Consider the following 15,993-nt stretch of genomic DNA (forward strand, 5'->3'; position numbering starts at 1 on the left):
TACACTTAAATACTTAAGAGCAGACTTTTCAATGAACCCCATTTTTGCAGGATTCCATGGCAAAAAGCAACAGAGGTGCCAAATACCTGAGATTACAAGCTTCTCCAGTGGATATTTCCCAGAGGTGCTGTAAGAAAAATCAATTTACATGGACAGCAGAAAGACAATGTAAGACAAGAGAACTCTGACACAGAACTCTCATCTAGTATTTAAAAATCTCTTAATTTTAGATGATCTGGCAGTCTGTAGAATTGTCATCACAAAACTCTGAGTTTTATTCCAAGAGTTTACATATAACATCTTTCATATGGGAAAAGTCCTGCCAAGAGCTTTAAATATAGCTGTATTGAATGCCAGTTTGGCTTCCTCCATGTGAATTTGGACAATTTTAACAAGAGTTTATGAACTTGCACTGGGAAAAAAAATGTATAATGATAGTTTGCCATCCATGTATGTAAGTTATAAGTTATGTAAAACACCAGATAATTCTGCAGTCTAGCAAAAACATTTTAAAACTATTTCTCTCCAATAGCTTTGATTTGGCCCTTAAATCACAACTTTCTTCTAAAGTACCATCACACACAGTCCTGGCAATTAAGTCAGCCTGAAGGGTTGCTTACTTAGGGGAAGGATAGGAAAATGTGTTTAATTAGCAGCAACTCAGGCTACTGAGGAACTGCTTTATTTGATCAACTGCTGCTGTGGATGATCAAAAAGGTGTTTCCTGTAATTCTCATTGGAGTTCGCTTGCTTGCCCCAAGCAAGATGAAGAACAGAACTATATGGTATGTTTTCCATCCTCCTTAATAAAGCTCCCATCAACAAGCAAAAAATAGGGTACTGTAGCAATGTAACCTAGATCCTAGACAGTTTCCAAAAACCCAGCCAAGGATCTTTGTCAGAATTTCAAAGAGAAGCCGCTGCTGAAATTCTTGAGCATGCGGAAGGGTTGTTCAGGACTCCTCCTGCACACAGTGAATGCTTTTCACTCCCTAAGAGGTCACTGCCAGCAGGATCTGTAAGGTGAGACACTGGAAACAGTTTCCACTTTCTCCACTGGAGACAGTTTCCATCTTTCTGAGATCAAGTTTATTACCTTGCCTTTCAACAGAAACAATAGGTATTTTTATGGAGAGTATTAAAGCTCTTCTCAAAAAGCACTGCAAGGTCAGAAGTCCTCAAGTAAATAATTATAAGTAAAAATAAAAAATATTATTTTTAATTTTTAGAGTGTGATTTTTGGCTCCCAGCTCTCTAACTTGATTAACTGACACCTTCCCTTGCCCATCCTTTTTCAAATAAATGTGCTAAGACATAGTCACAGTTTAGGAATGGTATTTTCCAATTTAGTACTCCTGCTAAAACCACACCACACCACTGCTTGCTCCCCCTTCACTCCAGCTGGAGGCACAGGTGGAGATAAGAACAATTAACTGGAAACAGCAATGAGATAAGAAAACGAACAGCAGCAATATTAATAAAAATTGGAATAGGACAAAGAAACTATTTACATGGATAGCCCATGAGAATAAGCAAATACCCGACAGCTTCCCTCACCTTTTCTTAACTGGGAAAACCTCTTCTCCCCAGGGAGAGAGAGAGAGAGAGAGAGAGAGAATATAAGAGCAAGTCCCTTTCCTCCCTGCCTGCAGCAATAGCCTGAGGTGGTACAGAATAACATCTGGGTCCCTGCCACACACCCTCGCATCTAAAAATTACCCTGTCCTGGCCAAAACCAGGACAGATATTTACCAAAGCTCTCTTGAATAAGTTGTTGTTCATCTTGGGTCCCTCTAGTATCTCTCTAGGACAGCTTTCCAGTAAGTAGTGTATTCATGTTCTTGATTACAATGCTTTGGCAAGAGGCAATGAGAACAAACTGTAATGTGTGAAACTCCATTTGAGCATATGGAAAAACAGTTTTACTATGGGAGTTGTGATTGCTCCATCCTTGGAGATATTCAAAACCCAAATGCACACAGCCCTCAGCACATGGCTCCCACTCAGCCTGTCCTGAGTAGGGGGCTGGATTAGGTGGCCACAGACAGAAGGCAGTGACCAATAACTCAATGTCCAGATGGAGATCAGTGACACGCAGGGCCATATTGGGACCAGTTCTGTTTAATGCCATCAGCGACAAAGATGAAGGGATCAAGTGCACCCTCAGCAACTTTGCAGGTGACAGGCACCAAGCTGAGTGGTGTGGTTGACACGCCTGAGGGGAATGATGCCATCCAGAGGGATCTGGATTAGCTCAACACGTGGACCCATGGGAACATTATAGGTTTACCCATTCGGTTGCAACACTCTCAAGACAGGACCTTTGGTGACCACTTAAACAGCTTCAAGAACTCTCCTTTGAAAAGTTTCATTCCATTCAAACTCACTGTCTCAGCTTCGACAACAGCCACCAAGGCAGGGGATAAAGGTAATGCAGCAATGGCACACAGTTAAAGTATCTTTTATAACACCCCGTAAGTGGAGGCTGTGCTCTTGTGCTAACCATGACCATGCACAACTTTCAGGCTGACAGTGAGTGACACTGCTCACTTCAGTGTTCACATACAGAGTTCCTACCTGCACTTGCTCTTTGCCTTTTGTCAGTCAGTCATTTTTCCAATTGGCTGTCTTTATTAAAAGCTGAGATATTCTCCCTAATAAATTCAAAGTTCCACTAGAGATATGCCCATGCTTTCATTTGTGTTTGGGATTAACTTTATTCATATTTTTACAAGCCACTAATACTAATCTAAATTAGAAATACCATATGTGCATAGACATAACTAGTGATAAAATCAGTGGAGCACAAACATGCCAAGCTGACAGGAGCTCAAAAGAAGACAAGCTTTTGTCTATCATGACCTAATTCATTTTTCTACCAGTTGCACATCACAATGCATTTAAATAATTTAAATATTTAATGTGTTAACCTGCAGCACATTATGTCTATGTACAATGCTAAATTACTCACTCTTCATCCTACCTTTTACAAGCTGCAGCTATTTCCAAACTGAAGCAAGTTTCACGATTTGTCAGCAAGATTACTAACAGTAAAAAAATGTTTTGTAAAGAAAAAGCTACTGTATTTTATGTGTTGGGAAAAGAGGTGGGAGAGAAAAACATGCTCAGTTAGAGCAGCAGGGTCAAAACAACACGCCTTGAAGAGCACTCCTCTCCCATGTTACATACCACACTCTTCAGAGGGGACATCACAAATTACAGAATTCAAGCCAATGAGTGGGAGCAGGCAAGATAATAAGAACTGCAGATGGTTTTAGTCTTCATTACCATGCAGTAGACACAATGTCTCTGTAACAGATATGGACAAACAGAGGCTTTTGTAACATGACAAACTAAAAAGCACCAAGAGCTGTATGTTTTTGTGGTATTCTTCACCTCAGGCAAACACTCTGTGGATTTCTAATTACCTGCTCTTCCTCTAGACCTCAAAAAAGCCCATAACTGTTGTGAAACTTTGGGTTCCTCAAAACAGACCGTTTTAAGCCACACTTAACTAAATTACCATCTTCTGGATTCACTCATATGTGTTATGACTAGACTCTTTCAGGGCAAAGAGCCTTCTAAATCTCACTTCAATCTGCACTGTGGCTGTGCTGTGTTTTAAGGAACTTCGTTATCGCAAACAGGCCAACACTGCAATTTAATCTTCCTTTAATTTATCCTTCCAGGATATGCAAGCACAGTCACTCTCCTCTCCATGCAGATTTGGAGAAGGGCAGCCCTGTCCTACCACTGACCATCCAGACAAGGCAGGGCAAGAGAACTGACGAGGCATGCTTGCCTCGTTTTCTCCAGCTTCCCTTTCTTTCCTGAAGGTAAAGATCACGATTATAGATTAAAATTCTACGTATTTCGTAATTATTATACAATTATAACAGCAACAGTAATTTCAAAATCAACTGCAATCATGTATTTACATTGGAACCACCCTTGTTATGATCCTGCTTGCCTCCCCAGGACAAGGCAAACCCTGCGCCTTGGATGCCACCCGTGATTTCCGAAGCGAGAGGCAGAGCCACTTCGGCTGGCGTTGCACAACCGGGGCTGAGCCCAGCTGCAGCCCCACGGGGTCAGGGCCCCCCTCCACAGGACTGCTCCCTGCAGGGCTCGGGCTGCCCCAGCCTGCCCAACAGGGCTGCACATGCTCCCCACTGCCAGGGCAGCAGCCAGAGATAGCAGGAAGGGTGTTGGCCCCACGGAGATCTGTTGCCGTACCAGTTTCCCATATCTGGGCTTCCAACAGGGTCGTGAATGCAGCTGGTACAAAACCTTTCAGTCCTAACCCCACTATCACCCTTCTGTTTCCTGCCATAGCCATTCCCTATGGCATGCATTCAGCCATGCAGAATGAGTTTATGGTAAGTATATTTGTACCCTAAAATACCCAATCTTCTATCACATACACATTATTAAAATAAAGTTAGCAGGAGGAACTACATAGTGACCTCCTACCTTTTTTTTAATAGAACAAGGAAATAGCTCAATGAACAACTTTTAGGAAACTGCATCTAACTAACACACCAAGATGTATTTATGAACATTTCTGTATTTTCATTCTTTCTTCCTCACAACAAATCTGGAACAAACTTATTTCTTTCTCATATTTAAAAATCTTAAGATCCACATAAGAAGGCTTACATGTTTCCAACACTACAAATCAAAATAGTATAAAGCAGGCTATAACCATGTACTTAATTGCATTATTGTTCATATTCACGTGAACATATATCTTCAATATTACAGAGTGGTCATTTTCAGAAATTCTTGGGTTCTTGGACTTCTGCAAACAAATATTTTTCAGTGTCTGGGATATGTATTGGAGGGAAGAAAAATAATTCAAAGTTTGAGTAGAAGAAAGGATTTTATTTGCATCATGTCCAGAATAATGGGTGATGGATTTTGCTATGTTATCAATCAAGCTTTGCTTCTGCTGTCTTTCTTCTAAATTGAAGATCAAATACCACAGTTAATGAAAAGTTTTGTAAGAGCTTGTTCCCATTTCCTGGTAGTTAGGTCCTTTTTTCTACTTCAAAATGTTTTAAGTGTCCCTAAGGACAATGTGGCTAACAACATTTTGATATTTTCTTTTTAACTTTTAATGATACCATATTAGTCAAGCATCGCTTGGTTTCTCAGTCGTTCCAAGCAGACTCAGTTACTCACCATGAGCTAGATACCGAACAGGAAGGGAAAGCCAACACCACTTGCTTGGGAGCTCTTCCCTTCCATGCAGCAGGACGAAAAGGTGCCACTAGAGATAACCCACAAGGCACTCATCTTGGATCCTGCTGAGCTTCCTGTAAGCAAACTCCATCTGCTGCCAAAAGCTAAAACTTGCTGAAGCAGAAAACAAAAGACAGATACCCATTTGCAAGGAGAAAGACTGTGCTTGCTTTCTTACTCAAACCCAAGATTTTGAGAAACTTTACAAAAGTAACAGCCAGACACAAGGAATGCATATAAGCCAGTGAGTGGCAATATTTATCCCACCAGTTAAAAGCTGACAAGAGCTCTTCTGTATCCAGCGTTTTGACACAAAAAAAAAATTTTAAAAATGGGAGGACCAAGAAGAAAGAAGAGCATTCAAGTACAACACATTACCATTTAAAACATACTGTAGAAGTGTCTTGTTTTCATTTTCCAATTGGTTGCTCAACCAGGGGAAAAAAATCCCACCATTGTCACTATTACTCAATATGCTTGAAATTGCTATCATTTTCCCATTATGATTAACATTTGCATTTAGTGCAAGTAGAAAAAACAAAGTGGCTCAGTTCTTCAGAGAGCATCCATAGTTCCAATATACTTCAGGAGGCAGCTGTTCTAGTCCTAATCTCTGAAAAGTAGTAGCTAAGTTAATTAAAAAATTACAATCTTGGATTAATCAAAATTTGGTTAGCTAGGCTACAGCCTGATTACAGTAAAAGGAATGTCCAATCAACTAACTTAACAGATCAGCTTGTTATCAAGATGTCGAATTTCAAATTAAGACAGAGCTGCTGCTCACATTAGGGAAATTAAACTTACTGAAACATTAAAATGTCCTCTAAGTTTGAAAGTTGTAAGAACTCAGCCACAGACACACATTAAAGTCAGTTCCTTTGAGGGTTTTTTAATTTCAAGTAATACCTTGATATTCTCACTTCCATCACTGTAACGTTGTAAATGGTTCTGTGCTTGCTTTATACCCTATAGCAGAGCAATGGACATGTTTGGAAGGGAAGCAATAGAAATGAAGAAAGGGGCATACTCAGTTATTATGTGCCACCACCCCAGGCAGGAAGGCCTTATGCTGGGGCTAACACCAAGGGGTTGTGAAATAGAGGAGTGAGGGGGGCTGTCAGGAGAAAGCCAGAAGCTGCATCAAACTTCACCCTTCCCTGTCTCTGCTTCCTCTGTCCTCACCTCCTTCCTCACTGACCCAATCAACTATCCGGCCTGCAGAGAGTGTTGTATTTGAGGAGGACAAAATGCTGAGTTTTAACAAGTGACACGGATTATGAGGTGCAGAGCAGACACTGGGACTGTCACACCTCAGAACACGCAGAGGCAGCTCAGAGCACAGAGTGAGTGAGGAGTCAAAACTACTAAAGAAAATGAGGAAGAGAAAACAAGAGGAAGGAACTAAAAAAATTAATCAGATCTTGACCTAAAAACTGCGTAGTCCAGTGGCTTCAACAGGGTAACTACCCAGAAGAGTGATAGCAAAGCAATTACTGGGTTCTGCCTCTCTCTGCAGGAGTAATTACGCTGCCTCCAGACTGCAGAGTGCCTGAAGCTCAATCACATTCATTGGACCTTAAACATTTATACTCTAACTACTCCTAGTTCTTGAAGGGCAATGAAATCTCATATGCACAATGCTGATTAAAGGACAAGAGGCCAATAAATAAATAAATAAAACCAGCCTAACTTAAATCACCATAATTTACAAATGACAAAGAGAAAAAACCCATGACAGCCTGAAGCCAGAAGCAGCCCTGCCCAACTAAAATATGGCAGGATATAAGTACAAACAACTCGCAAAGTCCACCCACATTAATCTGTGCTAAACCCACAGGTAGCAAAATATTTTTTCTAGTCTCTTAAGTTGCATGACATCCAGGCTTTCTGGAGACTGCCATCTAACCAGCAGGTTTCCTATCCAACTTACAGCCAAGAACAACATTTAATTAGCATGTTTAATTGATCTTGTTAACTGTTAGGGTGGACAGCTTTGATCTCGCCTGCTGATAGCTAGTTTAGGACTACAAAAGAAACTGGGGCTTTGCATAATTGCCAAGCTTTCAATGTGTGTCTTTTAATTCCTTCAGTTTCCCAATCCTCCTTTCTGTTTCTGCTGCACTAGTGCTCCAGATAACAGGAAGCAAAGAACATGCCATCATTTATTTTATCATTTATTTGAGCATGTAGGCGAAAAGAAAGGAAGATGAGGAAAGGGAAATTGCTGCTCCTTCACCCAGAAACACAGGAAAAGGCCAGGAATTACCACAGTGAATCTGGCCTGGGCAACATTAAATGAAGTACCTCATGGCTGAGGGCAGCCAGCACCAAACACTTCAGTGGAAGATGCAGGGAACACTAAGCATGTGTGGGATAAGCTGCTCCCAACCCCCCTTGAAAGCCTGATCCCACTTTCTGTTGATTAGAGGCTGGTTTAAATTCCAGGATAGACAGTTTGAGGAATTTCAGTGGCTCTCCACTGTGTTGTTCTATGTTTGTTAATAGGCTCATCCAAAAAATTATTCTTCTGCAGGAGATTCATATTAGCTTAGAGAGAAGCCCACAAGAACAAGATTACTAACTTGCACTCAACCAAGACGAGAGTGTGCCAATACTAATAGGAAGAAAAACTTCTGAGGACATTTTAGTGCATCCTAAAATATCTAGCAACCTTCAAAATAGATCCTAATTGAGAACAACTAAATACAAGTATGTTTAATTCATTAACTACCTCTCCTAAACGCTCTTTTCCTGAATGATCAAGCCACTCATAAGTTCCATGGAAATAAATGTTCGTAGGTGGTGTATAATAGGTTCTGGGCCATGTACAAAGCAGCCCTACATTTCAGCCAAAGAGTGTCAACTGTTTTCAGAACAGCAAGCCAAACCCTCATCAAACTGAATTCAGCTGGAGCTTTGCCACTCAGCAGGACAACTACTTGGCCCACCATCCCCATGGGAAATCTTTTTCTAACTCAGACTTTCTTCCTGCTTATTTCAAACGAAATCTCCTTTGGATCAGGTTGAATCTCCACAGATAATTAGTCTTGCACTAGCTAAATAAAACAAGAGTTATATTGCTTCTGAGTAGCAAACTGAATAATTACAACAGGGTTAAAGAGAAAATTTCTTCTTTTCTTTCCCAGGGGGAACTTAGGAATTAACTGTTTAACATGGTTGAACTTTGCTGTTGAATCTTCTCTCACTGTGGTACAGAGAGAAGTACCACAGTGCAGTCACTTCAAGCATCTGCAATCATGGATGAACTGTAGCTCCCAAATAGTGCTAGAACAGAGTTCTTCACCTAAAAGCCTGTCTTTTCTTCACCTAAAAGCCTGTCTTTTCTTCACCAAAGCTTTCTCATGAGCACACTGTGGTTTTGGTGGTTAGTTTGGGGATTTTGGTTGTGGTGTGTTTTGTTTTCTTTTGTGGGGGTGTGTTGTTTGACTTTTTTTTATCCCTTATTTTCTGAAGAAGGATTCTTCTTATTGCTGCAGGATGATGAATATCACGTATTCTCTGTCCTTACACCAGAAACTATAGAAAGCCAGCCAGCCCCTTCATCTGCTGCCTACTGCTGATACTGTCTCAAATAATGCTCACTTTTGGTGGCTTGGGATGGAGGAGGGGTTTCCCTAGGAATAAGTTGAATAAAGCTTCCTGTTCAGCTAAAGCAGGAAATGTGCTCCAGTACTGCCTTGCACACAAAGAGTGGAAAATACTTACTAAACAAAATAGCAGGAGATGAAGTGTAAACTGGATTGTCCTTCCATCATGCAGACAAATAGAAAGCCTTACTCCCCACACTCCCAGCTCTCTTGCATTAATGTCCTTAAACTTGGAGGGGAAAAAAAAAACAACAAAAACATACATATGTATAGACATTGTGCATCAAAATCAAATTATTATGCTGTGCCTTTAAAATCAAACACTGAAGGATTTTAAGCAACACTAATTAGGAGGTAGCATTTCCTCCCTCCCACAAAATCAGTTCCTTGTTAAAACAGGAGGTGCAACTGGCCAAACCCCATCCTGCTAGTGGAGACACTGAACCAGAAGTTGTCATTAGGTTAAACTCCCAGCATCTCTCTCAAATAATCTCTTCAGAAAGACTTTAAAATAAATAGCAGAGAGGATGGAAGGAACAGCCTTCCAGTCTGTCAAACCATTGGGATTTACAGAAAAGGACAGCAATAATATTTTTTGCATAAATAACAGCAGATGGCAGAAGACAAATATTAATGGAAAAAATGTCCTTCTTCATGCCCTACAAAAACAATGACTGTTTAAGGCCCCACAGCATTTCCCAAGAGCTGGCCTTGTAATTCATGCAAGATTTCTCTGCAGCCATCATATGCCTTTTGATGAGCTCTGATCACTTCAAAGAGGCACTTGTCCTCACCCACTCTGGCATTTGAGAACCAAAAGTGATGAAAAACTCCATCACCTGATGCTAGGTCACAGCTACAGATGCACACTGCTAGAAAATAAAAAGCTGTTAGGCAAGTCCCGTGGTGTAAAACACATTATGGCAGCTGGATGCTGGAAACATATGACAAAACATCATGCAAAACAGCAACACACATAAGCTTAATGAAAACCTGATGAAAGACTGTTCAAAAATGTACTGAATCCAATTAATTCTCTAGATATGACTAGTGCAGCTGAACTAAGGTCACAAGTACTGCATACTACACTTGAATTTTATAAGGCACCTTCAGCCATTAGTGCCTCCCATCACCATGAGTTATAAAGCAGTCATCAGCCCATAGGGCTGTGTCTCACCATATTTTGATGTCCCTTCTTGTGGCACAACACCCTGCTTATTATGCAAAGCTCAAACACATGTCAGGAAACCATTTTACTAACTGGCCTTAAAAATAGTCTTGTATTGAAATCAAGACAAGCACAATTTTCTCAGTTGGGGGGATAGAGCGAAAAACTTCTCTACCACCGTAAACAAAAAATTAGAGAGAGCTAAACCAAACCAGAGAAAGCAGAGTCATTCTAGTGAATCTGAAAATTCAGCCATCACCAAGATTGCATACATCTGAAAGCTGCCTTCAAAGTGCTGAAGCAGACATGAAATTAAACTCTCCGAGTACATGTGGCACACCAGTACAAGAGCCTTGGAAAGGATGCCTCCCAGCTGAAGGACACAGCTGAATTCCAGACATGGGGAAGTTTATCCCTAGTAAGGGCTGCATAGACATAGCACCTACTGCACTACAGCACACCCTTAACCAGTTTGCCACATCAGAAAGTTCTCTCCCATGTGGGGCAGTGAATGGATGTCCTTGAACTAATGCATTCCCTACAGAATACCAGTGAGTTTGTAACCAAAGAGAAACATCAGAGATCATCTGAGGCACATTTACCTATTCATACTCTAACATCTAGATCTAGGAGCATATGGATCCTACACACACACAAGGACGCACTGTACAGACAGAGCAGCAAGCACAGTCAATGACTGCAGAGAGTGACTGAGTGAAGACAAAGAGCTTTGTTCTGCCTGCTTTCCCTCCCTCACACCCCTGCCCATGCTCAGCCAGGAACAAACACTGATGGACCCCTCTTATCGGAAGGGTACTGCATGTAAACTTAACTTTGAAACAAAATTATGATAGTGCAAAAAAAAAAACAAAACCACAAACCAACAATTTCTAAGTATGTACTTTCCCAAGCACCATGGACACACATTGCATATCTTCTACCAGGTGCCAGTTTGCAGCTATTTCCCAAAAAGTGGTTGTAACCCAGATTTGAAGTTTTCTAGTCCTCTGCTGGTCGTTCCCATACAACATCATGCTGGGATCTCAAAAGTTGTTCTGGGACCTTCAGTTGCAAGAGGAAATTATTGTCTGGGCCTCACAAAGAGAACAAAAGACATTTATTCAAGTAGAAATTACCCGTGATTTGAAAAGTAGGTGTACAGTGTCCTATCCCCTCATCCTGAATGCAAGAGCAAATTACTTAAGTCATCTGATACAATGTCATTCTGCACCTGTGTGTGTACTTGTGCACCACAAAAGGTGCAGTAGTTTACAATATCTGAAAAGGTTTATGATTAGTAAAAACCTAGTAAATGGGAAAGCAATTATACAATCCTTGTTGTTCTTACATCCTGCACCAGCAAACAGCTTTCTCTATGAGGCTTCAAAAATTGGAAGGAAAAATCCCCCTTGCTGTTGTTCCCAAACAAAGACAGCATTATTAAACCATTTTCTTTGTTTTCCATATAGTTCCCTTTAATGTCAGGAACAGGGTTAAATCTGCAGACAAGTCTTGATGGTTTGTATTACAGAGATGTTCATGACTCTAACTGCAACTGAGCATCCTACCTGATCTCCTTGAGCAGAGTGCAGTATCCAGAAAGCCTATAGGAATCGTCATAGCTTTATGTGCAGTTTCATGACAATATGCTCAGCCTACACATCAATTCCTACTGACTGAACAGGTAAATAAAATAACCTTCCTTTACAAACAAAACAAGAAACCCCAACAAAAAACAAACAACCAACCAAAACACACACAAAAAAATAGAGCTAAATAATCATTAATTCTCTTAGACTTAAATGAACGAGATCTTTGAAAAGTGAATATAGCAGCAGCAGCAGCAAAGTAGCAAAACTGAATGAACAGAAGATATGACACTTAGAAAGAATTTAAAATCAAACATAAGAACTGCATCCCATTTTGGGCGTACGATCACAAGAGCAAAGACCATCAAATTAAAAGCAATAACAGGCTTAGTCTGAAAAACTGAGCTATAACAACAACACCAACAATTCACGAATATATAATTTGTGCAAAAAGATGACTAAGAAAGAATACAATCACTAAGAGTCTGACACCTAGAATTTCAGGGTTTCAGTGCAGCAGTAGCCTTATTTCCCCCTTGCCTTTATATACATTGCATCAGTGTATGGTAATCATTAGCATTCTCTTTAAACTGAAATAAATAAATATTGCTTCCTATCAGGCAATCAATTTAATATACCACTATACTGCAGGTATCCTCAGTAATAACACACTTGCATTCCAAGTGTGACAGCACCATACCACGCCTAATTAACACAACTATAGTGGCAGGAAAGGTTATACTTGTCCTGGTGAGGAAGAAATTGTCCTTACGTTTATCATTCAGTTATAAAGCACCTAAAACAGTAAAACTGGTTAGCACAAACTTTACCCTCACCCTTAAAAACCACAAGGTTTGGTATGGATGATGGAGGTGTCCTCCCCCAGAGAAATCACATACTCAAGCATACCATAAGGAATACTTCTGCAATGAAACAGGTTAAGTTTCATACTCTTTAAATCTTATTTCTGAAATTATCAATTAACTTATTTCCTTATCAATTTCGCTCATAAGTGTGCCATATGGAAAGCAAGGTTTCTACTTCCAGTCAGAAAAAAGCTGTCGGTGGACTCTGAGCAACAACCCTATTTAGGCTGGGCTTACACCTTCTATAGCTGCCACAAAAGTTGCAACACAACTCTTTGGGTTCCTGAATGTTTCCAGCACATTGAGAAAGCTAAGCTGATGTTGCAAGCCATCTCCCACATTGTTTGTGGGGAGCTGGGTCTAGCATAAACAAAACTTCATGCACCAGATGCAATTTTTACTGGGTCCTTTCTGCAAAATTGGACCAAGCTCAGGAAAAAAAAAAACAAACCACCTTTTTCTATAGCTCTGTGTAGGTGTACAATTAGTCACTTCTAAGGGCCACTTTACAGGCTCTGAAAAAACTTAAGAACAGCCTCCCATGCTGCCAGTACTTAGGAATCTGAGGCCGAATCTACATCTTGCTGCCTGAGCTCCGTATGAAGTTGAAATTCCAAAGTTTGAGATCAGCTCTGCGCGAAGAACAGAAGCTCGAGAGAACTGAGAGACACAAACCCAGCTGCAAAATACATCTAGGTTTCTATTTACTGAGGTCTTTCCATGCACATACAAAAGAATTAATCAGGCATGTGGGCTGAACTGTCAGAAGCTCGGCTGATCCCAAGTCTAGCGCATACCCGGCATAAGCACATAAACAAACTCCCCCGGGATGGCAGCGCTCTCAGCTCCCGGTGCTGGCGCCCCCCGCCCGCTGCCCGCCCGCGGACACGTTCTCTCCCCGGTGAGCGAGGGCTCGGCCGCACAGAAGCACCGGGGGAACACCCGCAGCCGCCGGTCCCGCACGCTGACGCCGCCCCTCCCGCTCGTCAGCGACATCCCGGGACGGAGCCACCGGGACGGAGCCGGGGCCGGGCGTCCCGGAGGGGGATGAGCAGCGCTGCGCTAGAGCCCGTGGGCACCCGCGGGCCCCGGAGGAGCCGCGGCGGGACCGGGGGCGGCCGCCGCCCCGGAGTATGGGAAAAGAGAGACGGGGATGCTTAGGTGTCCCTCTTTCCTTTCTATTTTCAAATAAATCACAAACTAGAGCCCAGCCTGCCGCGCCAACAGCTCCGCCACCGGGCGGCCGCCCTCCTGCGGTCCTCCCGCTCCCCGAGCCGCCCCGCCACCGTCCCGGACGAGCTCGCAGCGCCGGGCGAGGGTGGTACTCACGGATCTTGACTTTGCGGTGGTCGAGGCGGGCGAGGAGCTCCTCCAGGGCGCCGAGGCGGCGCTGGAGCCGGGCGTTGCGGTGGCACAGAGAGTCCGCCTCGCTGAGGATCCCGCCGAAGATGTCGCCGGCGCAGCGGGAGAGGTCGGAGAGCTGCATCAGCAGCGACACCAGCGCGTACGAGCTGACCTGCTCCAGCGTCCCGAAGAGCGGCACCGAGCCGCGGCGGCGCCCGCCGCCCCCCTCCGCCGTCCCGGCGTGGTCCCCGGGCGCCGGGCCGCCCCGCTCCGCGCCATCCCCGCCGGCCTCTTCCAACCTGCACAGCTTCAGCGGCTCCAGGGTCCGCAGGGGGAAAGGCATCGCGGCCGGGGAGCAGCGCGGGGCACGGCAGCAGCAGGGGTGGCGGGGAGAGCTAGGCGTCCCCGGCGCGAAAAGTCTTCATCGGCGCAGCGGCCGCGGTGACAAAAGTTCAGGGAGCGGAGAGGGAGGGAGAGAGAGAGAGAGAACAGCACAACAACAAATGAATCGGGGCGGGAGGGAGGGCGGCCGGGCTAGGCGCTGCGGGGCTGGGGGGGAGCCGCCGCCGCCGCCGCCTGGGCGCAGGGGGAGCCCCGAGCGGCGCCCATGTGCGGGAGTGGCCCCCGGAGGCGGGAGCGGCCCCGGGAGGCGGGAGGGGATGGGAGGGGAGGGGATGGGAGGGAGAGGAGGGGGAGCAGAGCGGGGCGCAGCACCGCCGCACGGCGGGCGCGGTGAGAGCCCGGGCCGGCCGGGAGACAGGAAAGAGCCCGGCTTTCTCTCCCCGAAGTGAGGATGAGGCGGGGAGGGAGGGAAAGAGGAAGCGTGGGAGGGGGACTGAAGCGCCCTGGATGCGGCCACAAAGGAGGAAAGGCAGCCAGAGGAGGAGGGGAGAGAAAGCCCGGACCAGCTCCACCTGGGGAACCCCGCGCCGTTGCAGGCACTTTTCTGAACGCACCAAACTCCCAACCCGGAAAGCGAGAGCTGGAAAAAGAGGAGGAGGGAAGGGAGGGAGGAAAAAAAACCTCCACGAACCTGGGAAAAGCAGGAGGCCGCCGCCTACCTGTGGCTGCCCGAACTGGAGCCTCACCCTTCCCGGGCAGCCAAGGTAGCTGCTCCCGGTCCGGCCCCGCGGCGCTCGGTCCAGCGGGACTCCCCCGGGAGAAGCCAGCCCGCCCGGCCTCCTCTGCTCGGCCAAAGGGGCCAAGCAAGACGGGACACGTCTCGGCTCAGCCCTTTCCCCTGCCGTGCTGCGGGTCAGGCCAGGGGTGCCGCTCCAAGGCAGGGGAAGATGAGCAGCCTGTCTGGGAACGGCGCTTTCTCTGTGGTTAATTTTTAGTAAGATTTACACCAAGGTAGGAGAAGAAAAGTCTGGCCCGTGACAGCGAATGTGGCAGCACCAAATGCTGCACGTAACCCTGGTGTGGACCGAAGGCAGGTTCCCGCCTTAGAAGCCCCCGCGCTCAGGACACAATCAGCTCTTCATGGAGATGCCGGCTCTAATGAGCTATTCCCCACAGAACCAATTTAGCCCACAAGCAACTGTCAACAGCTGCTATTTAATTTTAATTGGACAATGCCCTACTGGCTCTGGCTCCTGCTATATGATAAAGAGAGGAACCCAATCCCTCTCTTCTTGTGGGAAAGGGCCCTGGGGAAAAGCAGTTGTATAGTTCCTTCCTGCCTCATAGCTTGTTCTGGCTCCTGCCAGAGCTCATGAATATATGTGATGAAAGAAACAGAATCAGCTGGAGAAGGAAAGGTCCAGGGATGTATCCGCGTTCATTAGCATCTTGAGGACACGCAATTTATGTAACAAAATATTCTGCATCATAGTATCTATCACCCGTAGCTTTAGCATTCGTTACCTAAAGGAATCCTGAAGGAAACCATTCCATCAGTAGTGCTTCAGAAATTCCTTGCTGCATGGAGAAGTATGGGGGCTGCAGACAGAGGAATACAAACCAAAGGCTTGGTGGCACACTCGAGAGTTAACATTTACAGGAAAGGCTTTGAAGGGCCTATCAAGTCATAGCAAAACTTGCAAACCACTAATTCTTCTCTTACATTAATCAAGGCAAGTTTCATCTTCAAGTTTTCCCTGGGGGGCAGGGGGAGGAAGCAATGCCATCTAGTGTTTAAAACATAAAGAACAAAGCCTCCTTTCTTAACACCT

At 44.5% G+C, this 15,993-nt stretch overlaps 1 protein-coding gene across 1 annotated transcript; it reads right to left on the reverse strand.

Moving 5' to 3' along the window:
• Positions 1 to 10,804: 10,804 nt before the first annotated feature.
• Positions 10,805 to 14,765, reverse strand: LOC115902243. The gene has a single exon (XM_030945623.1). It carries the CDS (start codon positions 14,160 to 14,162, stop codon positions 13,317 to 13,319), a length of 846 nt encoding a protein of 281 aa, XP_030801483.1. The 5' UTR covers positions 14,163 to 14,765; the 3' UTR covers positions 10,805 to 13,316.
• Between the last annotated feature and the right edge of the window lie 1,228 nt (positions 14,766 to 15,993).

The sequence above is a fragment of the Camarhynchus parvulus genome, chromosome 3 (assembly GCF_901933205.1).
Source record: "Camarhynchus parvulus chromosome 3, STF_HiC, whole genome shotgun sequence".
Lineage (NCBI taxonomy): Eukaryota > Metazoa > Chordata > Aves > Passeriformes > Thraupidae > Camarhynchus > Camarhynchus parvulus.